At 43.3% G+C, this 24,561-nt stretch overlaps 1 protein-coding gene across 1 annotated transcript in view; it reads right to left on the bottom strand.

Moving 5' to 3' along the window:
* The window catches only part of LOC147703163 (integrin alpha-X-like), a 278,416-nt gene that overhangs the window by 18,247 nt on the left and 235,608 nt on the right, over positions 1–24,561 (bottom strand). Inside the window, exons 22-27 of the mRNA XM_086931704.1 lie at positions 17,951–18,030; positions 15,952–16,035; positions 14,391–14,463; positions 14,178–14,285; positions 4,250–4,324; positions 3,264–3,380 (exon numbers count right to left, since the gene is read on the bottom strand). Of these exons, the coding sequence (XP_086787830.1) occupies positions 3,264–3,380; positions 4,250–4,324; positions 14,178–14,285; positions 14,391–14,463; positions 15,952–16,035; positions 17,951–18,030 (537 nt within the window). The remainder of the gene's footprint in view (positions 1–3,263; positions 3,381–4,249; positions 4,325–14,177; positions 14,286–14,390; positions 14,464–15,951; positions 16,036–17,950; positions 18,031–24,561) is intronic.

Below are 24,561 nucleotides of genomic sequence, written 5' to 3'. Positions count from 1 at the left end.
CTGGATGGCGGAATTCGCCTACAATAACGCTGAACACTCCACCCTAGGGTGTTCGCCCTTTTTCTGTTCCTATGGGTTTCATCCCGAGATGCTCCCTTTCGAGTGGCCTGTCACCTCCGATCTCCCTTCCATTCAGGAGCATCATGCTCATCTTAGGGCTGTCTTGATTGACGCTAGGAACCATTTGGCTCTGTCTCAAGCATCCCAGAAACGATGTGCGGATCGAAAGAGGGTCCCTGAGCCTGAGTACAAGGTGGGAGATAAGGTTTGGTTGTCCACTAGGAATCTGCGTTTGAAGGGAAGGAGTAAGTTGGCTCCCAAGTACATAGGGCCCTATGGAATTGAGGGGATTATCAACCCTGTGGCTGTTCGATTGTCACTCCCCCTTTCCTGGCGGCTCCACCCTGTATTCCATGTGTCCCTGCTTCGTCCCTGTCGGGTGGGTATGCGTCTTCCTTCTCGCCCTGGCCCCATTGATCTTGACGGGGATGATGAGTATGAGGTGGAGGAGATACTGGATTCCCGTCTGTCCCGAGGGAGGTTGCAATACTTGGTTTCATGGAAGGGGTATAGAGTTGAGGACAGAACTTGGGAACCTTTGGCCAATTTGCATTGCCCTCTGTTGTTGGACCGGTTTCATGCAGCTCATCCTGGCAAGCCTGGTCGACCGCCGGGACGTCGGTCCTTGAGAGGGGGCTCTGTAGCGATTACCATGGGAGACAGGGTCTGGAAGGGGCGGATAGCGGTAATCAGGAGATGTGGTTACCGCATCTTGCCACTAGAGGGAGCCTGGCGATTGCGGGACTACATTCCCCAGAGACCCATCAGACACGGAAACGGAAGCATTGTATGTACAAAAGCCTTCGGAGATAACGGCTCGGGGCTTGTCAATCAGGACCTTGTGAAGGGTTTGAACGGAGCCTAGCCTGTTTAGCCGGAGCGGAGATCCAGGTACTTTGAGCGTCATTGAGCAGATCGGATTCTGCTTTCCAGCGTTTTCTCAAGCCAGTTACTTTTGTGTTCGTGATACATTTAGCGAGTCCCCGCATTTGTAAGACGGGTGGCCTCGCTCTAGCGAGTGGCGTTTGTGAGACCCGCGCAGGAGCGCGTTGTCGTCTCCGTCACTATACTCTTTCTGGGGATTAACTTTGGTGCATCCAGGCGTACCGGTACCGGTGCGCGCTAAACGAAGAAACCTTTGCTGATTTTGTTTTTCTTATTTTGCACCTTCCTTGCTGATTTTGTCTTCATCTGAAAACCTTGACCACTTGTTGCCAGGCTGCTCCTGAAAAGGCTTGGTTATACCCGATGAAGTACTGTTTCTTTTATTAACTTCCTGAGGGCTTTCACAGTGTTCCAGTTCCACTCAACCGTTAGTATCTATCTTTTAGAGATTAATAGTTACTGTGATTCCTGTGCAGTACGGGATTTCTAATTGTTGGTTCTTGTTCTTTCCTTACCTGCAGATCACCCCTGAGGGTCATTGAATTGGTGTGAGAGTGGGTGGACGGTGTCCCGACATTTTTAAGAAGCCCTTCGGAATCTCAAGTCTTGTTTTAATCCCCTTTTTACCCGGGAGGCATTTATGCATAGTTGTGTTACCCCTACACTGTGTATTGTGCGTTCTGGAGAGGAGGGGGTCTAGTCTTCCATCCATCGTTCCTGCTGACATCTTTCAGAGGTTAGTGGTAATACCATTGACGGCGTGACAGTGGAGCTGTGTGGTGGGTGCATCTGTGGAGCTGTGTGGTGGGTGCATCTGTGGAGCTGTGTGGTGGGTGCCTCGGTGGAGCTGTGTGGTGGGTGCATTGGTGGAGCTGTGTGGTGGGTGCATCGATGGAACTGTGTGGTGGGTGCATCGGTGGAGCTTTGTGGTGGGCGCATCGGTGGAGCTGTGTAGGTGGAGCTGTGTGGAGGGTGGCACTTTTTATAAATCATCAGTAAAAGAGATCAATGAAATTCAACTAAAACCCATATATAGCAGAAGAGGAGAAAGCTCTAGTAACGGGATTCAGGATGAATGTATTCCTTTGAAGCAAATCGCCAGCATGTGAAAGGTGTAAAATAGCAATCAGCATAAAACCAAAATGCTAGCAAAAGACTTTATAAAATTCTGTGTGGCCCTGATAAAATAATTAGAGCGTTTAATTATATCATGACCAACAACGGTTATTGTTTCAAGAGCAGCGTGCAAGATGGTTAGGCTGCAATATAAACAAGCCCTCTGCATTGCTGTGGTGGGAAGGAGGGGCGGGGAGAGGCAAGAAGGGAAGAATAGGGGCCGGGAGCAGCAGCCTTTGATGTGTCGGCCGGCCGGCCGTGCAGTGAATAATTAGGGGAGGAGAAATGCCGGCTGGGGGAAGCTTGAGATGCCTGAGGAGGCTGGTGGCTTTGATGTGCACGCGCTCTCGGGCACTGCAACAAATCGCCGAGATGGTTAAACTCTGTTTAAGCCACAATATAGCTCACCAGCTATGCGCTTGAGCGCCTCAGCAGGCGAGCCCTAAAAAGGTAGAAACAAATCTTCAAGTCAGGCAACGCAATGTTATATTGTCTAACAGCCAGAATATGCTGTGAAAGTGGCACAGTGGTAACTTGGTAGCTAGACACATGCAGAAATACAGACCTATATGGGTGCATGGGAATAAAAAAGTCTACAATTGGTCTTTATAAAGTTGCTAATCTTCCATGTTTTTGTGTTGGTCTTTTCAATAGACTGAATATGTGCCCCTGTTAATAAGCTGCTACAGTTTGTGTTGAAATAGCAGTTAGGAAGTACAGTTAAAACTTTCTCTCCTCTTTTGGTTTTGTACATGCTGAACAAAAAGTGTGTCTAAGAGCTGCAAAAGTATTTTTTTAATGAAAGATAAAAGATTTAATTTGTTAGCAATGGATGGAAATGCTTAGGCCGGAAAAAATTGCTCTGGGTTTCATCGCTCACACAGTACCAGTTAGAGAGAAAATTGATGAACATCAGGAATCAGATACATACAACATGTGCAATGTTCTAACAAAAATACCTAGCACAAATCTAATATTTCTCTTTCAACCCTCTGTTTCTCCTTCACTCTAGCTCCTTTTCTTTGCCTCCTGGTCTCCTCCCTCGTTCTGGCTCCTACTTCACTGCTCAAGATTGTCTCTACCCCTGGGTCTGTTGTGAGCCAAACGGCGTACCCAATCTGACCCTGGGACCAATGGAGAAACATATCTCGTAATCTCCACAATTCCCCATATACCAGTACACATCGAGGGACGCAAGGTACCTGAGCATCGTTAGATGGGAAAAAGGGACCCTCGAAGTGAAAGCTGACAACTCCAGCCCTGGACAGCGAGGCGATGTGGCACTGGATCATCCTTGCGCGGACAACATGGCTTCTAACCTGAGACAGAAAGAGAGAGAGATATCAAGCCCAACAAACGACATTCTCTTGTTACACATCCATGTTCCCCTCTACAGACACTCATGTCCACCAGTGTAGCCACCTATGAGTTACAGTACATGCCTCCCATCCGATCCCCACCTTCTCCGGCAATAGGATTCCAGCAGTCCTGAATAAGGCAGCTAACATGTTCCACAGCCCACTGGGTCCAGCACCAGAATAATGTCCTCCACTACACCAAAGCCCTTCAACCCAACCTCTCCACAGTTATCACCGAATATATGACGTTACAACGCAAACTATTACAACGCATGCTTTTACAATGCGGTTTTTACACCGCAACTACCTTTATATCACATGATTTACAACGCATGCCAATACAACGCATTTTTAGGAACTACTTTTACAACACATCCCATTACAACGCATACCATTACAACACATAATGCTTTTAAGGTAACAGTAAGTGTGGGATAGTATAGGGGTAAAAATTACTATTTCCACTCCAGTGAGAGCAACAAAAGGGTAAGTGTTGGATAGTGTAGGGGTAAAAATTACTATTCCCACTCCAGTGAGTTAACAGTAGGGAAAGTGTTGGATAGTGTAGGGGTAAAAATTACTATTCGCATGTACCCCAAAACCCATACAGACCCTAAAACGAAACAAAATCTCGATTACTTACCTTATAATACGTTGTAATCGCATGTGTTGTAATGGCCTGCGTTGTAATGGCATGCAATATAAATGCAGTTACTTTGTAATGGCTGCGTTGTAAAGGTAGTGTGTTGTAATGACTGCATTGTAATGGTTGTTTCCCTTATCACCACATGTGCAGGTAGTGACAGCCATGTTGTAGCTAAATCTCTTACCTTTGCACCGTGCTTCGCTGGTCCAGGTTTAAAGGGAGCACCACTGCCAAGGTTAATGCAGGTTGTGTTTTGTCCCTGTTCAAAAAAGAATAACAGGTTCAAAGAGTGAGTCTATATGGGTGAAATACTAGATGAATTATTTCCCCAACCCAAACAGCAGGACAACTACATAGGGAGCGCTGCAATGGTGCCCTGCAGTTGACTGTTTATTTGGTTATTCATACCCCTAAAGTGCAGTGCATAAAATATTTACTTTGTTCGCTTTATAAAATGTACTGTTTACAAAAGTTAAAAAAGATGTTTATCTTAACTCTAAATGTTTTTCTTTTACCTCTACATACTTGCCATTAATATAAATCATTTGTCCCTAATTCATTTATTTTATTATAGTTCATAAAAAACTGTCCTTTTATTTAGCTTGTTACTGTTGTAAATTCGGAGGAGGTCACTTGTTTGTAAAAATAATTTTACACCTCGACATATCAGTTTGTTGGATGTACTGCCCATCCAGCAGGAAACAGCTTGCCTACAGGTGTGAAAGTGTTGTGTCTTTCTTAGGTCCTTGCCTATTGGGCATATGCACATCAGATGACTGATAGATTCTGTTCTATAGCCGCATAGATGGCAGTTTGTGTTTTGCTTTATGCCTTTCCATGTTGGAAGTAGATCTTTTGAGTCGTGGGCTCCTAAACGGTACCATATGAAGCTCCTTTTTATGGCTGGATGAAAATGTCCTGATGTGTAACCTTGCGGCCTCATGTAGGTATAGGAATTTATCACTGTCCATGCATGTCGCCGTTTCACCAAGATATTTTTGTCTTCCAAAAGCGATATTTTCTTTGGTGTGGCATTACTTAGCCTTGTAAATGATGCCATGTCCATCTTTCTGTCCCATGCTTCTTGGATACCTAATTCTGCTACAGCTTTTTCTAAGATGTGTGCCCTATAAGTTTAATTTATATTGCTCCAGCTGTGCCTTGATTTCTGCCCAGCATAAGTTATTCAATGATCCGCCTTCTGAGGCACGAAGTTCCCAGCATAGTTTTACGAAGGCATTCATTATTTGGTATTTCTGGTTTTGGAGTCCAAATTCTAAACGGACCTGGGCTAGGGCTGTTGCTTTATGGGCGCACAAAACTGTCTTAGACACCTTGGTCTGTAGCTCATTCAGTATAACTATTTCCTTGCCACACCATACTTCCAAACCGTATGTCAAGGAGGGTAGCATCTATGCTGCCATCACTTTCATAAGATGGTTATGAGAAGGGCAGCTCAATTTTTTTAAAAAAAATATGTAAGCAAAGATTATTGATTGAGCTTTGGCTCTCATCGACGTTGTTTGGTCAGTTAATTACATGTGATGCCCCATGTGTATTCCCAAATACTTGTATGAGCGTATCGATTATACTTGTTCGCCTTTTACATACCATTTGTATTTGCTGAACTGAGTGCCCACTAAGCGTACCACTTTTGTTTTCCTCATGTTCAGCTCTAGCCCTTCCAACTCGACCTAATTTGTCAGAGCGTTCATGACTCTTTGCAGGCCAATTGAACTTTGGCTCAAAACCACAATGTCATCTGTGTATTGCAGGCATAACATTAACTCGTTTGCCAGTTTGGGTGGATGGCTCCTGGCTTTTATCAAATGCCTGTTTATGTCGACCTGGTACAAATTAACACCTTGCCTGCGGCCGGAATTTCAGCGCTGTGCTGAACATTCCAATCGGGGGTGTGGTTGTGACGGAACCATTCCGTCATCAGCACAGCTCAACCGTGACTGATGACGGAATGGTTCCGTCACCCGCATCGAAGGGGTTAAATACGCTCAGTGCCAACAAACAGGCTTGCTTCAGGCCATGTTTGATGCTTATTTTAGCAGACCCTCAGCTGCCATCTCCAAGTTTCACCTGGGCCCAAGTGCCGCTATAAAATGCTAATATGGCATCAAGTAATTTCTGTGGTAGTCCCCATGCTTTCAATTTTGCCCAGAGTCGATCTCGTGGTACTCTATCAAATGCTGATTTTAAATCTATAAAGCATGCAAACAACCAAGATTTACTCCTCATGGCTTTTTTAGTTAACATTGCCAGGACTGTCAAGTTTGTTATTGTTCCCATGCCGGACCTGAAACCTGTTTGGAATTTTGTAATCACACTTTTCTCCTCCAGCCATGCCTGGAGGAGTCCTAAGATGCAGGATCCACATACTTTTGCTTCCACGTCAATCAAGGCTATCAGCCTACAATCAAGGCTATCAGCCTATAGTTCTCCGGCTTGGTATGGCTTCCATTTTTATATATTTGGTGGAATATATTGCCTTTCCAAGAATTTGGCATCCTGTTCTGACTGTAAATGTAATTAAAGAGCGGCAAAAAATACTCAGCCCACTAGCCTGGCGCTTGCTCAAGTAGCCGGCTGCCCTCCTAGCCTTTATTTTTTTTTATTTTTCTCTTTACTAGTTTTGCATCAGTTAGTGCTGTGGGCCTTGGTGCGGTTGTATCAGGTCATTCCCCTTCATGTTTTTCACTTTCCTGCGGTTGAATGCTAGATGTTACTACCCTGTTCATTCCGTCTAGTGTTTCTGCCATTGGTTCTTTGATGTACTTAATTTGTATTTGATTGAGGTTTGATATTTACAGTAATTGAATTACCTGCACCTTCGTCTCCTGGATGATCTTCCTATTTTGGGGAGTGGTATACATTTTGTGAACATATGATTTCCAGGTTTTTTCACGTATTCCTGCGTTTTGGTACTGTATCTGTCCTTTTGTTAAACTGTTTGTCATACCCCAACATTCCTTAATATTTGGCAGTTTACTGGCCCAGATTAGTTTTCCCCAGAGGTCTTCCTTATACACCTGTTTTGCCTCCTTGCATTCTTTCCTATATTTCTTCCTCATTGCTGTGATTTTGCTTTTATCCATTTTCATATCTTTTCTTGCTGCTGCCTGAATTCTCACCTCTCTTCCTATTTTCCTTTTATCTTCACAGAGATTTTTACCCTAATTAATTCCTTACTTATTGTCCGCCAGGGTGTTCTCTGTCTTGCTGGTTTTCCTCAGAATTTTTTTATTAGAGTATTTCCTAGAACTACTCATGCATTTACAATGTGTTCTTCGCTTGGAATCCCAGTGTTGTTTGCATGCTCGTGTACAGCGTCCATGATTTGTTTTCTATTGGTTCCATGTCATTTTAGATTTTTTTAGGTTGCAATTTACTGGTATTTCTGTCAAGTCCTTTGCTTTGCTTGTCTGGTACAGTTGGATTTTGATATTCAACACTTGGGGAAGGTGGTCACTCTCCAGACAGGGGAAAATTTTAAAGGCATTCACCATGTGGAGAAGCTCTTCGCTAACAAAGTTGTGGTCTATGGTTGATTGCCTCTTACCACTCAGAAACGTAATCGCTGCTGGTCTATCGTCCTTTGAATTGATTGTCAGTCTGTGTGCTTCTAGCTCTTTTTGTAGTTTTGCTGCTTCTCGCTCGCTTTGATTTTGCTTCATGCTTACATTACTCTTTGCAAAATTGATGTTAAAATCCCCCGAAACGATAATTTGGCCATACTCGGGTGACGTTTGCAGCAATTTTATCAAGTTTACTGGACGTATCGATCTTTTTTTCTTCCATTGTTTATCTCAGTGAATGTATATATTTATGATTAACTGCCCAATCCTTTTTTGTGGCCTTCCTTTATATTCAAGTTTCAAGACTTACGGCCAGTTCTCCTTGACGCCCAGTTCTTCTGAGATCCAATTACATTTTGAGCTGATGTATATTGACATATCTCCCCTTGGGTGACCGAAGTTGGACACTTTTTCAGCAGGTATATGGTGCTCTTCAAAGCCTGCTATCGGTCTTGATGTTAAATTCCATGTTTCTTGTAGTAATATTAGATCAAAACTTTGGAGGAATGTCAGGGTCTCATTATCTTGACACATTTCTCCACATCCGTGGGCATTCCAGGAACAGATCTTACTTAATTCTGTTGTATCTGCTCTTTGTTGGGCCCCTGATGTTTCACCTTTTTTATGCTCTAGAATTACATCAGGTCCACTGTATTGCTAGGGCCCTAGACACCCATGTCCAGTCCTGATTGCCTTCTTTCTTGGTACCCTGCAGTTGTGCTAGAGGGTTGTATGACGGAACCCTGCATGCATTCATCCTGCATGCCTTTGCAACTCAGTCACAACTCGTTACTTTACCACACAAGTCGTTACAACTTGCCTTGGGGGGGCTGGACTTTGGAATAACATAAATTTCTATTCCAACCCCCGTCTACACAACAGTACGGAAGGCGTTGGACTTAAAAATCCAACACCAGTCCCACAATGCACCACCTACAGCAAGTTATTGTAAAGACTTGTTTGGTAAAGTAAGACGTGGTAACGTGGCAGTCAGAGTAGTGACTTCATTGTAAAGGCTGGTCGTTGTTCTGACTGCGGGGAAAAAGATGGTTCCCTGCGAAGAGACGTGTAGGGAAGTGAGGCTAGCAGCTTAATTGCTCTGGTCACCCTTCTTCTACACACCTAGTTTCTGTGATCCTCATAAATGAGCCTTGCACAGACTCTTTGTGTCTTCCATCTGCATCTGGTTCTGGGGTGACACACTGACTCACAACCTCAGCGTGTTCAAAGGTCTGGACTGAATTCCTCAAAAGTCACCATTTTTGCACCAGGAGGCAATACTTGAAATGCGAATGCAGAAGTTCCAGTAATCACTACGGTAAAGTAACATTTTCTTACTGAGCATCACTGTAAGTGCCACTGCAGGGTAATTCTGTTCCCACCAACATGTCACAAGGAGTGGAAAATGTGATTGTACTACCACATTAAATGTGCAAACAGTGCATCTTCCAAAGCTGTGTCTGAGTCCCCTGTGCCATGCTTGCCCAGCTCTAGAGAGGGCCTAGTATGGAGGAGCTAGGTTTCCTCTACTGATGGGAAATGGCCTTTACAACTAGGGCTGAGCCACATGTGCTGTTTCCACGCTATCGGAACGTTTGCCTTTACCACTCATATGCCTTTACCACGCATATGCCCTAACCATGCGTATCTGTGGTAAAGGCGGTTAGCGGTCTATCATTGCAGCCAGTAGGCGGGGGTGTTGGAGACTACCTGAAGTCGACAGATGGATTGGGGGCTCGTTGAGTACTATTTTCATGTCTTATTTAGGCTCCAGGGTGGGGGGGGGGGGGGGGGGGGGGAGGGGCAGTTTTTATTTTGGGACTGGGTGGTTTTAGGGCACAGGGAGGGGTGTGGGCTTGGTCTGGGTAGTTATTAGGGCAGGGGCCGGGTTTTAGGGTTCAGGGCGGGGGAAGGGGCAGTTTTTAGGGCTGGGGTCAGTGTAGGAATTAGGGCAGGGGCCGGGTTTTAGGGCTCAGGGTGGTAGGATCTGTGTTTTTTAGGGTTGGGGCGGGTAGATAGCAGGGATGAGGCCGGGATTTAGGGCTCAGGGAGGACAGGGCTGGGGTGTGATGTTTAATACGCATATATCTTCACCAATCATGCCTTAAGAACAACATTTTTGGCAAAGGCATCCGTGGTAAAGGAATGAGTGGTTAAGATGCATTCATTGTTGCGACCTCGTTGTTGAGGCACGTGCGGTTTAGCCATGCTTGCTTCTGTCATACTATCGACTGATAGTCACGGAGCCCTGCTTCAGATATGAACCAAAAGCTCTCACACATGTTAGGTGCCTGTCTGCTTTGAGTGGAGGTAGCTAGATATGCCTATTGAGGCCAAATGACTTAGGCTGGGGTGCAGCTCTGAGAGTGGGTTCAAAACCAAGCATGCTGCCAGCCAGTGCAGCAGACACCATGACTTCCCCCATTATTCACTATTTGCATATGACAACTTATGCATCTGTAGGTTGACATATACCAATTCAACTGCAAGCTCCATGCCTGTGGTTATCATGACTATAACCATACAATTTTCATTCAAATAACTATAAAAAGCTCTGTCATAAGGTTCACACATATAATAAATCACAAACATGGATATGTGAATCTAGCAGAGTTGTAATACTTTTCTCCTCCTTTTGTTAACCAGGTAGAAGTATAGACATGTGTGAAACCATGTACATATATGAATTCATACTGTAATCACTTCTCATTTGATCTTTTGTCTCAGAGTGCCATACTGTAAATGAAATCCATTGTTGGCAAACGTTCAGAAGTTCTTAAATTTGTGGTAAAAAAAGCGCACACTGTTCTATTTGAATGTTTCAATTAACCAACACAGGCTGCCTTGCTAATGAACGGTCTGCTCAACCTGCGACTGCAGAATTCAGACTTAATTTCAGACATATGCCTGAAACTTTCAAAAATAAATAAAAACAGGTGACATTTAAAAAAAAAAATGATTGGCCAATATATCGAAGGAATATATTCAGAATAGCCCTTAAAAATATGACAGTTAAAATTGCTTTTAATGTAGCCTGCTCTGTATTAACTCTCAAAATGCTTCTTTCCCCTGCACATTTGGTGCAAAACCATTAGCTGGAATGAGTAAAATATTTGCTATCTCTTGAGCTATAAATTGGAAATCAGCACCAAAGTATCCTCTTCTCTGGCGGAATATCCTTTTTCTCAGCTCATTCTTCTTCTGAAGAGGTAGGCCAAAAGTAACTTCAGAATCCCATTAATTGTAATTATATGTGCATTCATCTTCACGTCATAGATCATCACAGACAGCATAGTAGTTTCTGCATCTGTATATTTCTGGGAAGTTAAGTTAACAGCAGATCAACTGAGCTGGAAAGGTTGTTAACTGATTTAATCAGTGAATAATAACCGGGCATCAGAGAACAGGGGCATCATCAGACCCTTTAGCTTGGTCAGCTCCAGCAGTCATATGCCACCCACACGTAGGTGATCATGTCTAGTACCAAGAAAATGGTAGATGCACAAACCACAGTTGATGGACAGAATGCAGAACAATGTCATACATTCACCCCAGTACAGAGATCTGGGCCTAAATCCATCGTTTTTTTACACTCCACACCACCCCAGTTCAGACATGGCCATATGCAAATCAGTCTGACCATGTGCCTCATGGGAACAGTCCAGCCCGAACTGCCAAGCCATGCCTTCCCTGGACCGGAAACAAGCTTCCGAGGACCGGTTTCTGGCATTCCAGCCGTCTTCAGCCCGGCTTGCTTGAATCCAGTGGTGTGGAGTGCATGGGACTCACGTCTGAGCATACCCATCCCACTCGGGGTGACAAATGCAAAAACCACAGTTGATGGACAGAATGCAGAAAATGGTGGAGACATGCGTCAATTTCCTAGAATGCATGCACCACATTGTCTGCTGGGGGAGGGAGGACTGCCTGATACTAAATTGGGACAAGAAAGAGTTCATTATAATCAATTTCAACCTTTCAGGATAACATTTCAGCGAACATCAAAGAATGCCATGTCCACTCTTCAAATATAGAAAATTATCTTTAATATATTTCTTTTAATATTTTCTTTATACACAGGAGAGGTCAGCTTTCTGATGATAATGTTTTGATGATCTGATTTGGGGTTCTTACAGAGTTGTACTTGTAGAGGGTAAGCACCGTAGTATATATTGCCAGTACTACAGCTAGTGCAAGTGCATACACAACAACTGCCTATTTGTGAAAATCTATCAAAATAATCCTATTTGACAGGAAAAATGTACTTTTAAATAATAAATAAGCCACCCTTAAGTAGGTCTTGCATCCCACTAGGTAGGGTGCCTAGTATTTAAAAACATACGTGTAGGAATTTATTGTTGGCTAACCTCAAAAAGCTATTTTCACTCTGAAGGGCTGTAGCGGTCCTATGAGAAAAACAGAGTTCATAATCAAATCATAACCCTACTAATTACAGATTGGGACATGCTTCTGGATTAATTCAAACACTTATATTTATAGTTTATTGACAGTCCTATTCAATGGGAAAGTCAGATTTTTTAATACATTTTTACGAAAAGTGATTGTTTTTAAGTTAGAACTTACCCACCTGAGCCTTCAGGAGGCTGATTAGCATTAGTCTGCTGGTAGATGGCCCCGTCAGTGCTTCCCATTGATGAGGAGTGAAAACTGCTCCCAGAGAAGGAACAATGGCATAGGCCTTCTCACAAGAAAGCCTGGGTGTGAAGTAGGTGACGATATCAGCTCGGATATTATTGGTGTGGAGGGTCCTGAACAAGACCAGGGGAAGAACTGCCCATTTACAGTTACATGTAAAGGGAGACCTGGGGAAAAGAAGGCTTTCGTTCCGTAGGCCCTCTGTAGCCAGATTGGCACCAGCGCAGTGAGAGGGACAGCTGGTCCCAGCATCAGCTTGGTGTAGCTGAGCAGGAAGTGCCTGCTCATTTCCATAAACACACCCCTGGCTGGCACACAAGCTCACTTCAGGGCAGAAAGATTCTACCATGTTGAATTTGACTCAGAATAGTGCGCACACAAGAAAATCTCAAAATGAAAAGTAGGGGCTTTGAACATTTATGGACTTCCAAGACCTCAGGAGCATCAGCGGGACCTTGCACCAAACGTGTTCGATTTCAAAGTGACTTCATTGAATACAGCCTCAGGCTTTACCCTGATGAAGGATTGTGTACTTCATATGAAAGACTAAGTCCAAAGGAAGGAATCTGGACCAGGCAAAGGCGCAAATAGTTTTTGCGTGACGCAAGGACTTCGCTGGCTGCAAAATCTGAATTTCTTCAACTCTGAGCTTTTCCTTCCAAAACTAAAGGCTTCAGCTGGACCTCGTCTAGGGGCTATCTGGCTTCAAAAGGTCTTCAGCAGATGCAGCCTGCAACTTTGCCTGGCTGGAGGACTTCAACTTCTATTTCAGAGACTAGAGGCCTGATTTAAACTCTGGCGGATGGGTTACTCCATCCCAAACGTTACTGATATCCTGTCCGCTGTATTACAAATGCATGGGAGTAAGCCATTTGCTGATATCTTAATCAGACCCTAAATCAGAGGGTAAAATCTTTGACCAGGACAAACCGACTTGATGTGTACGATCTTGGCTGGTTCGCAGTTGACCTGAAATCGCACCTAGACCACGGTCAACAGCAAACTGTGACTTGATAGGTGTGTTACTTTTTCTTGCCACTTTTTTCCTTAATTATATATTTATACCATATCTTCAGTTCCTCATATTGGATTTTTTTAAAATCATTTTGTGTCACTTTATTCACTACAGTTTTATAAATTAGTTGTGGGATTTATATTATGCTGTGATTTGACTTTTTAATTGTATTGTCTGCTCTGTGTCATAGCTACTATGGGGCTGAACCAAGGGTTAAATAATTGAGACTGTGTTTTATAATACAAAGTTTGTTGACTTATTGACTGTGGTGGACTCCTATCAACATCAAAGAATAAACTGCTTTCTTACACTGATCTACTGTTTTGAATTGGAATTGTTGAAGAGGTGCAGTCCGGCTATCCCAGAATGATGGTGTTAGTGAGACTGGGGTAATATTGGTGTAACTCCTGCTTTCAAATTTGCAAACTTCACATGCAGATTCCAACCTCCACCCTGGCTTCCTCTTCAAGAAAGGTGATAATATGAAGCCAGATGTAGGCTAAAACCGCGGTCGAAACAATAATGAAAAATGCCTCCTCTCAACTGTATCTCCAGTTTGGCACAGTCCAGTTATTTACACAGTGTTTAATGGTGCTGGTAACTCTGTTTATAAGTGCTCTTAGTTTGGACAGATAAGAAATGACAAAAGAAAAAAAGGTGATTTGTCCAAAATCAAACAATGTTATCTAAGTGCAAACACTGGATCTAGCACTCAGGTCAACCAGGTCCAGAACCTACAACTCAACCATTAAATGAAAATTATTTCATATCTACATAGTGGCCTCCTTCCTTTCTCTTGCACACTCACATACACACCACGCATGCATGTTACCTCCCTTGGCACAGGAACTCACTTTAATAGTAAAGTTTCTGGAAATCTCCCACTGAAAGCCAAAATCGAAGGCCAGGGGTAATTGAACAGTAAAATTCACGGGAACGTCTTGGCGGCCAAGGTTCTGTACCTGAGGGATGACAAAAGAGCAACAGGTTGGGAGGGAGGGGAGAGAAGCTGAAACCATCTCCAGCAGGAAGAGAGATAAGCTTTGGGAAGTATGTGCCCACTTTACCTGGTATGAGTGAGAAAGCAGTCTCTTCTCCGGTTCGTTGGTTGAGAAGTTGAGGTAGGTGATGGACTCCAGTCTGGCAAAAAGAAAAGGAAAAAGGATAGGTGTCTGAGAGAATCAGATATGGACATAGTGAAATTGTTTGCAGGTGAGGACCCCACCAACTAGCCAATTGTCCTGCTTTTTGGAATATCAGAGGGCTCTTTGCAGTTCAATTATGTTTCCCCCTCAACTCCAGACGTAGAGGAAATTGTTTATGAGAAGTGGTTTGAGCTATTGGGGAGTCAGCAGACTATTGCTTAAAGAAAAGGACTAAGGCCCAGATTTTTAAAGGTATTGCATCGGGTTGGCATTACTTTTTTAATGCAGATCCGATGCCAAATTATTTTTGGCATTTAGAAACCAATTGAAATTGATATTTGCATTTTTTAAAGAAAGTGTAATGCAAACCAGCGTGTAGAGATGCTTTGTGTTGCTCTGCTTCAAGGGAGTATCCATTGGGTGGTACACGGGTGTTCCAGTGCAACCACCGATTGTTTTTAATGCAAAACCCTATCTACTAACAGGGTTTTGTGCTAAAAAATAAAGCCATTTGAAAATAGGTGTTAAAAGGAGAAATTCTTTTATTTTTCCTTTCTTTTCCAACTTTGCTTGTGTGATGCACTGTGTGGCACTCATACACAGTGTGAAATGTTTTATAACTTGTCTAAGCATAGTATTTTGTACTTTAAGAGTACACTTCCAGTATGAAACCTATGCTAGACTCACACAAACACCCTTGCACCAAGGTCCAAAGGTGTGTGTGTTGTGCATGGCTGCCTGATTGTGCTCTGGTGCTAGGGAAAGGGGATATGGCGCTCTCCTGCTCCCTCCCTGTCACGTAAAGCAGCGCAGCAACTCTGGGTGCTGCGCTACGTTGTGTGACAGGGAAAAAAATTTGGACTAAGTGTGGAACATTTAAGGCTAAAACTTGACATGGAAGGATCCTACCCAGTCCTTACTTGCCGTTAGGAAGCACAAGGCCTTCCACAATGGCCTTGCTTTTCCGCCAGGTGTACCTGGCTCTACGAAGTGTCAGACAATGGCTTTCTTGAATTCTTATATTGACCCCATCCATCTAATGGGTTGTTAGCTCATTATTCACCAATTTGGCCTCCAAATTCTGCCTCATTTCACAACTTAAGTGCCACTGTTGTCTTCAATAATACTGCTGCTTGAGAAATTTGAAGACTTGGCTGGTAATGCACATCTCATTCACACATACACACCAGCAGAGATCACACATCAATTCTTAAGTCTCCCTTCCTAGAAAGATAATGAGGTATCCAAGTCTGTGAAGTTGAAGGGAGCAGAGCCAAGATCTCTTCTTCCAATTAACAGAATTAGAAGGTGTTCCTTGGGTTCTAGGGTAGAGAGTTAATAGTGTGACATTGGCCCAGAGCTTCCATGTATGTTAAAGAACCCATACATGTCTTGTCTCAATATGTAGCTTAGAGGTTTGCTCTTTACCTTTCTATGGGTGTCAGCAGCAGAGGAGGGCCTATTGCTAGAGAAATGTACTCACCCTTTAACAATGATGTTGGTGGCCTGCAACACAGGGATGTCCTTTATTGCTATATTGTCATCCAGTGTTCCATTCTCATTCTCGCTGAGAAGAGAGAAGACAATTCCAAATCAGAAGTCATATTTTTTATAAAGGAAGGTAGGATAAGATCAAGCTGAGTTTTATAATTTCTAGATAAGTGTCTAGAGGTGGGCAAAGTAATTTGCCCAATTTTTAAGTGAGAGAATGAAGGCATTTTCCTTTTTGAGCTTTGTTGATTTGTAATGAAAGGGAGCAAAAATACATAACTAAAAACTGGCATTTTGGGTACGCCATTCATTGGTGCAATAATTTGAATTAAAACCCATTGGAACTTTCAGCCAAACGTTATCATTGTTATTAGGTAATTTTAAACGCCTTAGGATTGTTTGATACAATGTATAAAGGTTGCTTACGGGTTTTCAAAGTTGGCGCTGTTAGTAAAGACTTTTAAAAGTTGTAAGAAAGCTTGCACTGCTAATTAAAACAATTTAAACTATCTTGGGTGGTTGATTAATAAAAGGTTTATTGGAGCTTTAAGTATGTTTGTCAGATAAAAATAAAGAAATATTTAGAATCTTATCTAAAAACGGGCTTAATTGCTAAAGCAAAATAAACTGTAATTTAGTTAAAAAATAATTTGTTCAGTAAAGTAAGATTAGTATGTTGGCATTTTAAAAGCATTGTGCATTCTAACAACCGCTGCCGCCCAGTCTTAGCCGTTAAGAAGTTACAAAGGTTTTTAAAAGGAATACAATAAAATATATCATTAGTTAAAACATAAAAGATGTATTGCAGTTCTAAAACAATTGCTATTGGTATTTAGAAAGTTATATAACTCATTTGGGGGTTTAATGATGTTGACAGTGTTAGGATTTAAGTTACAAATTGTATTTCTAAGCTTTAAGAATATTAGCTTTATCCAGAGAAACGTTTGAAAAGTTACTTAGGAGTTTTATAAAATTGGGCTCATTTGTTAAAAGATAACTTAAGAATTTTGAGAAAAGATGGATTAATAACATTTAGATTAATTTGCGGGTTTAAAATAAAGGTGTGGCTTGTGATTTGAAAAAGTAAAACATCTTTTTCAAGTGAATAATGATTAGTTATTGCAAATATGATACATTTGTTTTTAAAAATGTAGTAAAAGTCTAGTGGACCATAGCATTTTGAATGACTAACGTATAGTGAAAATGTAAGTAGAATTATCACAACGTGGAGAGAAATTGGAGGATAAAACCTTGAGCTTTCTTTCAATAGAACAAAATGCTTAGGGAATTCTGCATTTTCTCTGTTTTGCAGTTCATTTGAAAAGGAGAAACATCAGGGAGGTTCCTTCATTTCGGAAATTCAAAAATAGAATGTGCTTTAAGTTCACTCACTTGTTCAGCATTCCTGGAAACAACTGTTTTGGAGGCCTCAGCCCTGGCCTCACTGTACAATCAGGCCTAATATGGCACAGTATGAATAACAGTTAAGGTTATAACAAGTTGTGGACTTTGATTCTGCTATGTCACATCATGCTGGACATTGTGGGGAAGAAGCAGTGTTGTAGTGGCAACAATATCACATCTTCCTGAATATTTAGAAAAGAGGAATTTTAGAAGATTGGCAAACCGGCAACATCGTAGGTTTCTAAGAGCGCTGTTAAAAAAGCCATTTTGTGGCCCATCATGTCAGCTAAGGCACAATTTTCTAAGTAGAACAGCACGGAAGCAGTTCGGAACACAGTGTCTACACTGTGGCAAAACACAATATCACAGCTTGCTGAGAATTCTGGGGAAATCTTCATTACCCAACTCTCAGCACCCCCACTGTATCACTGATTTCACTGTCTGATACTCTTAATAAAAATCTCACTCTTCTTCCACCTCCTCAAACTCCTTCCCCCCTTCCTGTGGCACAGCTGAATTGTGAAAGAATGGGCCTTCACTGTGCTGTGCAATGGCCTTACTTTTCCAACCTTCACTCCCTGCTTTACCTGTAGGCCTGTATGGAGAAACGCGCCCACTCACTCCACTGGTCCTCCTCCAACACCTGGAAGGAAATGACGAACACTACCTGGAAGAGAAAGAGGAAGGATGAGCAGCATAAGGTCACATGGCCCATACGCTGGGAGAGGAAATGTATTTCCTCCAACCCACAGAATAATAATAGCAGTTAATTTAGTGCTTAGAAAACATGAGGCAGTTTAAAATTTTTATCTTTTGTGAGAGGGACAGAAAACAACTAAATAGACACATTTTTATAGTTAGTCAATCACTTTATTATCTCTAGCGAAAAATAAACCTTAACCTTGGCGTGAACAAGGGTGATTGGCAAAGGCTCCAGGCTAGAGGTCATCAACATATATACGGGACCCCCTCTTAAACTACTTTTAGGCCAGGGAAAAGAGAGGAACACAATAACAAAACAAAGAATAATTCCCACATGGCCTTAATTACTTTGCAACTGTCACAATTTCAACTTTCAAGGAAGTCCTTCAAAACATGGCAACCAATTTTGTTATTTTCATATTTGTAACTTTTATTTTTTCTTTTATATTCTTTTTACAAAATTATTTTTATACTTTTTTTCTCCTTTTAAATTCATTGTAATCATTTCTCATAAAAAACAATACATTAATTTGATTAACAATGCATATGTGGACAGTAAAAACATACCATACAGAGAACACATCTAAATCACTCTCACCATTGCCTCATACATACACACTCATACACTCAGCATTCAGTCTTTATTCTGTGTCTAAGGAGTCACAGATTTTACTGTGAACTGTCACGCTAGGTTGACGCGTTTCGGTGGGTTAAGACCACCTTCCTCAGGACCTTTAGCAGAACAAAGTTCGTCTCAACACTTTTTGGACTCTGTATGGATATCCTAGCAGCAGATCAGGGAATGATCTTTATCTCAGTATTTATTCCTCAGTAGATTAGGTATGTGATCCTAATATAAAAATCTCCTTGATGATGTTTTTATTTCAACTCAATTTTAGGCGGTACACTGGACCATGAGCAAATTCAGAGACTTCATCTGGGGTACAAAATTCACCCTTCGTACAGACCACAAGCCTCTAGTTGAAGTGCTTAACAGAAGGGACTTGACACAATCTCGAGCAGAATCAGGCGATGGGTGGTAAATCTACAGGAATACACATTTTGTGTCGAATATGTACCTGGAACGAGGAATCTTGCGGCAGACTGCCTCTCGCGGCTGGTAGAGGAGAAGGGAGAAGACGAGTCCAAAGACAAGAATAGTGAAGACAAGGAAGACTTCCAAACAAAAAATGTGTGCGTGATCACTCAAGGGGCCATCAGCAAAGAATCTTGGAAAGAGGCCCTGGAGGCAGACAACCTACTTATGGGAGTATGTGAGAGAGTAAAAGGGATGTGGAGACACAAAGATAAACAAAGCGAAACACTACGCCCATTCTAGATGATCAGGGAAGAACTGTCTGTGGTTGACGGGTGTCTGTTCAGAGGAACAAGGCTGATCCCGCCCAAAGCGGTGAGGGAACAATTGGTGGATTTAGCCCATGACGGACATTTGGGCATCACCAAGACCAAACAGAGAATGTGGGAGGACTACTGGTTGCCGTGCATGGATCATACTCTATCGAAAGGAAAGTGAGAGATTGTATCCCTTGTACGGTTAGTGACAAGGTCTTGAAACAACACACACCACCAATGATTTGCAGGCCACCACCTTCGGGGCCGTGGGATGAAGTGGCACTAGACATAATAGGCCCACTGACGGGAGAACTACGCACACCGTACATCCTAGTATTGGTGGATTTGTACTCCAGATGGCCAGAGGTGAAGGTAGTACCTGAAATCACCACAAAGACAGTTGTTGAGTTCTTACAGGAGCTGTTCCTCAGAGAAGGATTACCTAGCAGTTTGCTAACAGACAACGGTGTGCAGCAGTGCTCACGGGAAATGAAGGACTTTCTCGAGAAGTATGGGATTGAACACAAGCGCTGCGCGCTTTACCACCCCGAAACCAACGGAATGGTGGAACGGTTCAATAAGACCCTGAAAGAAAGCATCCAGTTAGCTAAGACTAATGGACTAAACTGGAAAGAAGAAATCACGAAACGTCTGGAAGCCTACCGTCTGACCCCACACCAGACGACAGAGGCAACCCCTTTTGAATTGCTGAGAGCGAGAAGATCCAACACAAAACTATCACCAGGATGGTTGGGTTGGTGCAAAGGATGGAATGATCACTCTAGGGAGTCTAAAGGGCTAGACAGACAAAGCAAGGCCATGTTAGAAAAGAAGGAAAGGTTCGATAGATTGCACTCCACTCATGATGCGGGATTCAGGGTGGGAGATGTCATAAAAATCAGAGCACCCACAGGGAGAGCGAGTTGGTCTGAGTTCAGCAGACCCACAAAGATTGTTAAATTATTCAGAAACGCTGTGAAAACCCAGGAGGGAAAGATTTGGAACTTAGGAAGAGTAGTGAGGTATCATCCCTCCAAGGAAGACACTGGAAGGGGGGAGTGAGAGAGGACAAGCCCCAGGTGAAAGGAGAACTTCCTCCTAGGAAGCCTTTTGTAATAGCTCACCCTGCCAGCAGGACAAGCCAGAGAGTGGTTAGACTGCCCAGACATCTGGAGCAATATGTGACTAAATTCAATTCAATTTCAAATCTTTATTTCGATCATGAAAGATCATAAAAGATATACACAAGATAAAATAGTCATTAAAATACACGTAAGGCACAGTAAGAGCAGTATATAAAATATACTATACAAGGTACAGTTCTAAAAAGTAGCTTATGCCAAATACAAGGGGGATAGAAGAGGTGTTCAGAGTGTTTTAGTGTCCTTAATTATTCGTGCACGTGCCCGCCACATTGCAGTCAAAAATTTTGCCATAGCAAACACTGTTGGCGAAGATAGATCCGACTTTAGGACTCTATAGACTGGAGCGTATGTTCTGAAGCCCAAGTTTTTTAAATGGGGAACCAGCCAATGTCTCCTAATTCTGGTATAGGCTCCACAGAACAGAACCACATGCAAGTCGCTCTCCGATTTATATGCACAGGCCGGGCACGCCCCTGTCTCTGATTCACCTGTCCAAGCCTTTGTAAAGGACCTTAGGGGGAGAGACCCATACCTCCACTGCAGGTAAATCTTCCTTGTGAACACCGGTGTCATGCCATCCAAAACACATTCATGACTGTATGAGTCTTTGATTTTAATGAAAAGGTCAGTTAGGGACCCTTCCCGGATGGTATCCAGTGTTTTTTGGAGCATGTGGTTGTAGAACAAAGTGGACAATGCTTTTCTGGAGATCCTTGTGCACGCACTTTCTGGATCCGACCATAAGTCAGGCACACCAAGAGTCACACACATTCCCCTTATGCACTTTAACCAAGGAATTTTAGTGGCATTAGGTAACATAAGGAATTTCTGGAGCTCCGCTCTGTAGATGGCAAGATCCTGACTACTCCACAGACGACGCCAGGGCCAGGTCTAGTCTTAATGGGAGAAGTGGAGTACTTGGAGGGAGGGCAACCAACTGTCTGATGAATTTGTTTTCTATGGTTTGAATAGTGTGTGTCGAGGTGTGGCCCCACAGCTCGCTTCCATAGATGATTCCCCCTGGGCCTGAGCTTTATAAATATGGATGGCAGGTGCCAACGGACGAAGTGGGGATTTTCTAGCAATTCTCGTGATGCCTCCCGCCCTCTGCGCTAATTTCATGCTAGCTTTTGTTATGTGGGCCGACCATGTTAAATTCTGGTTTAGGGTTATCCCAAGATATTCTATTGTATGCTCCTGAGGTGCTCTCTATTTTCCTGAGTACTCAATGGCGCCCACGAGGCGAATGCCTCTGCTAGAATCGGTATGATCCTGGCATAGAGTATAGCTAGTTTATCCTCACTGGTGGACAGCTTCTCCCATCTTATTCTCTTTCTATTATTTTCTAAGAGATATCCTACCCTAGGCCTTCGTTCGTCCTGTACCCTGTCCTCAATACGAGGGATGACATATTCCAGTTCCAGGGCGTTATGGTCACTGTCTTCTCTAGGTATCACTCTGAAGTCTCTAACCCGTTTCCAGGCAAATACCTGTACCCGGAGATAATCTAGTCTTGATTCTCTCCCCGTTTTGTTGTATGTACATTTACTCGGGATGTCAGATTTGACGCGGCCATTGCAAGCCCTGAGGCCGTGAGTGAGGGTAAGTGTATTTATCTGCACGGCTAGTGGTGTCCATGCTCTCGGAGGGGGGAATCTGCCAACTTGAATCTTCCTCGAGGGAGGGTCCATCAAGTAAGCCCGGTAATGGCTCGAAATGCGAGTTAAAATCCCCCCCAACTACATATGGTGTACCACCCGGAATGGCCTCCAGGAAAGAGGACAGTTCTTCTATAGTTTTTGAGACACTGGATATAGGGAGTGGTCTGGAATAAACGTTTATTATGAGCAGTTTGAGCGATCTAGGCCATTCAAGGACGGCCAATATGTCCTCTGAATCCACATCTTGGCGTGTGGCTAAACAACCCAAGTGGGATGCCACCCAGATTGCAAGTCCTCCCGATGGACGTCCCCTCCCTCCCCATTTTGCCGGTATCGTAAATATCTCGAAGCCCCGATGAGTGTGCGCATCCCTTGCCCAAGTCTCTTGAAAGAGACATACACTTTTGGAGTCGATTAGGTCAGCCCACGATTGGGTGTCTATTTTATTGGCCAATCCGGCTACATTCCATGACAGCAGCTTTAGCGTATGATGCTCTCTTATTTGGGTGGGATGCTGGCTACACTCCAGTTTACCTGGGTTTGTCGTTAAGTTATTATGATCTTTTGGGGATGTCCCCCAAGTGGGTCCTTGTCCCCTATGATCATCCACTGGTACTAGTGCCCTTTCTGCTCTCTTTGGGGGATCTCCTCGATTTGTGCGGGCAGCCTGCTCTTCCCCTTGGTTAGTATTGCATGATATAGCACACAGCCTGTCCCCGCCTCCCCCGATGATATTGGGTGCGGCTTGCCCGTGAAAATTGGAGTGTGCCCTGCCTTTCAACTCGTACTGTCAATCCACCATTTCAGGGCAATCAAAGCGGTTGAAGGTCGGAAGATATGGGGGCTAATAATGCGGGGTATGTTCTGATAATGTTCTTGTTGACCTTTTGCATTTTGTTATGTAGGGAAGGGTGATGTGTGTTATCTTCCATCCTGTTCATCCACCACCCTCCTGTCCCATAATACGCCGTGGAACGCTCCATGGTGACATCATTTAGAATGTCACCACTGCGAGGGTTCCAAGGCGAGCGCCGCGATTGACTTCTGACCGGTGGTGTTGCGGTGTGACCCCAGCTGTGGCTGAGGTCGTGTACACTTACTTGTGGACCTCTGTTACAACAATAAATACTTCTAGGCACCTGGTACTGCCTCCCTCGCCTCATTGAGCACATACTACAGTTGTCTTTTGGGACTGATTTTTGCTTTTCACAATTGCCAGGCAAGGTTGTGATTAAAAAAACAGAACTTCTACTTTGGAGAGTTGGTGTTTGGAAATATCAAGCAGTCCGCTATGACAAAGCAGCATGACTGTCATTGACGCATCTGCTGAAAGTCATTATTTTTTCATTCATCCAGTTACCTCCAAAATTTTGAGTCCGAAATTATTTACGCCTCCCAAAAAGTGGAATGATTTTGACAAATCTTGTGACTCTCAAACTCACAAATGAAGCTCTGGTAATGACATTAGAGTCAAATGACCCTAATTATTAAGTTACTAGCCAGACAGTTGATTAAAAGGTAGTGAAGACACATTTACATTCTCTGGTTATGGCGGTGAGGTGAAAAGAAGGGTACAATTTCCAACACCATCATGTCGGTTCACATGAGGTTCTGGTCCTCTGTGGAACCAGTTCCCTCGTGATTCTCAGTGAAGAAGATGCTATCGATGCATACAGACCTTTGTAGGTATCAACAGCGTCCCTCACAGGTCAATATCGTTAAGCGGGTGGTAGAGATGACAAAGTCAGTTCCATGTTAGGCAATCGTGATAGTTGCTAATATCCCAACAGACTGGTGTCTCTGAAAGACCGTTAGGACCAGGGCAGAGTCAGTGATATGTCGAGGGAAATCAACATCTCACCTACTTTGAGTGTTTTGGAGGCACCAGCCCAGAGCAGCTTCTGCATTGATTTGAAAGGTGAATAACAGCAGATTCCGTACTAGCAAGAGCGAAACCGAGGTACAGGTTTAAAAAAAAAAATAAGGCTGACAGACTGACGGGCGGCTTCTCCGCCTGAGGCAGAGAAGCATCACCCCACTGACTTCAATAGGAAAAAAAACATTATAATAACATATCGTTAGTATCATTTAATTGTACCTATTGAAGAGAGAGGCTCTCAGGTGCGGCTTGCCAGAGCAGGGAGAGGAGTGGTTTGCTCTCCTTAAGTGCTTATGACTGCTTGGCCGACCAAACAGTCCTACCCACTTTGCATCTTCCCCACCAGGCTTGCTTTACACAGCCTGGTGAGGAACATGCAAAGCCTCCCAGACCCCGTTTGAGCGCTGTGGTTCGGCTCTCAGACCAATAACAATAGCATTGCAGCGTTGTGATTGGCT

Source organism: Lissotriton vulgaris, chromosome 7, assembly GCF_964263255.1.
Source record: "Lissotriton vulgaris chromosome 7, aLisVul1.2, whole genome shotgun sequence".
NCBI classification, from domain to species: Eukaryota; Metazoa; Chordata; class Amphibia; order Caudata; family Salamandridae; genus Lissotriton; species Lissotriton vulgaris.
Note: the sequence above shows the minus strand (reverse complement) of the source record. Positions and strands in the feature narration are given on the sequence as shown.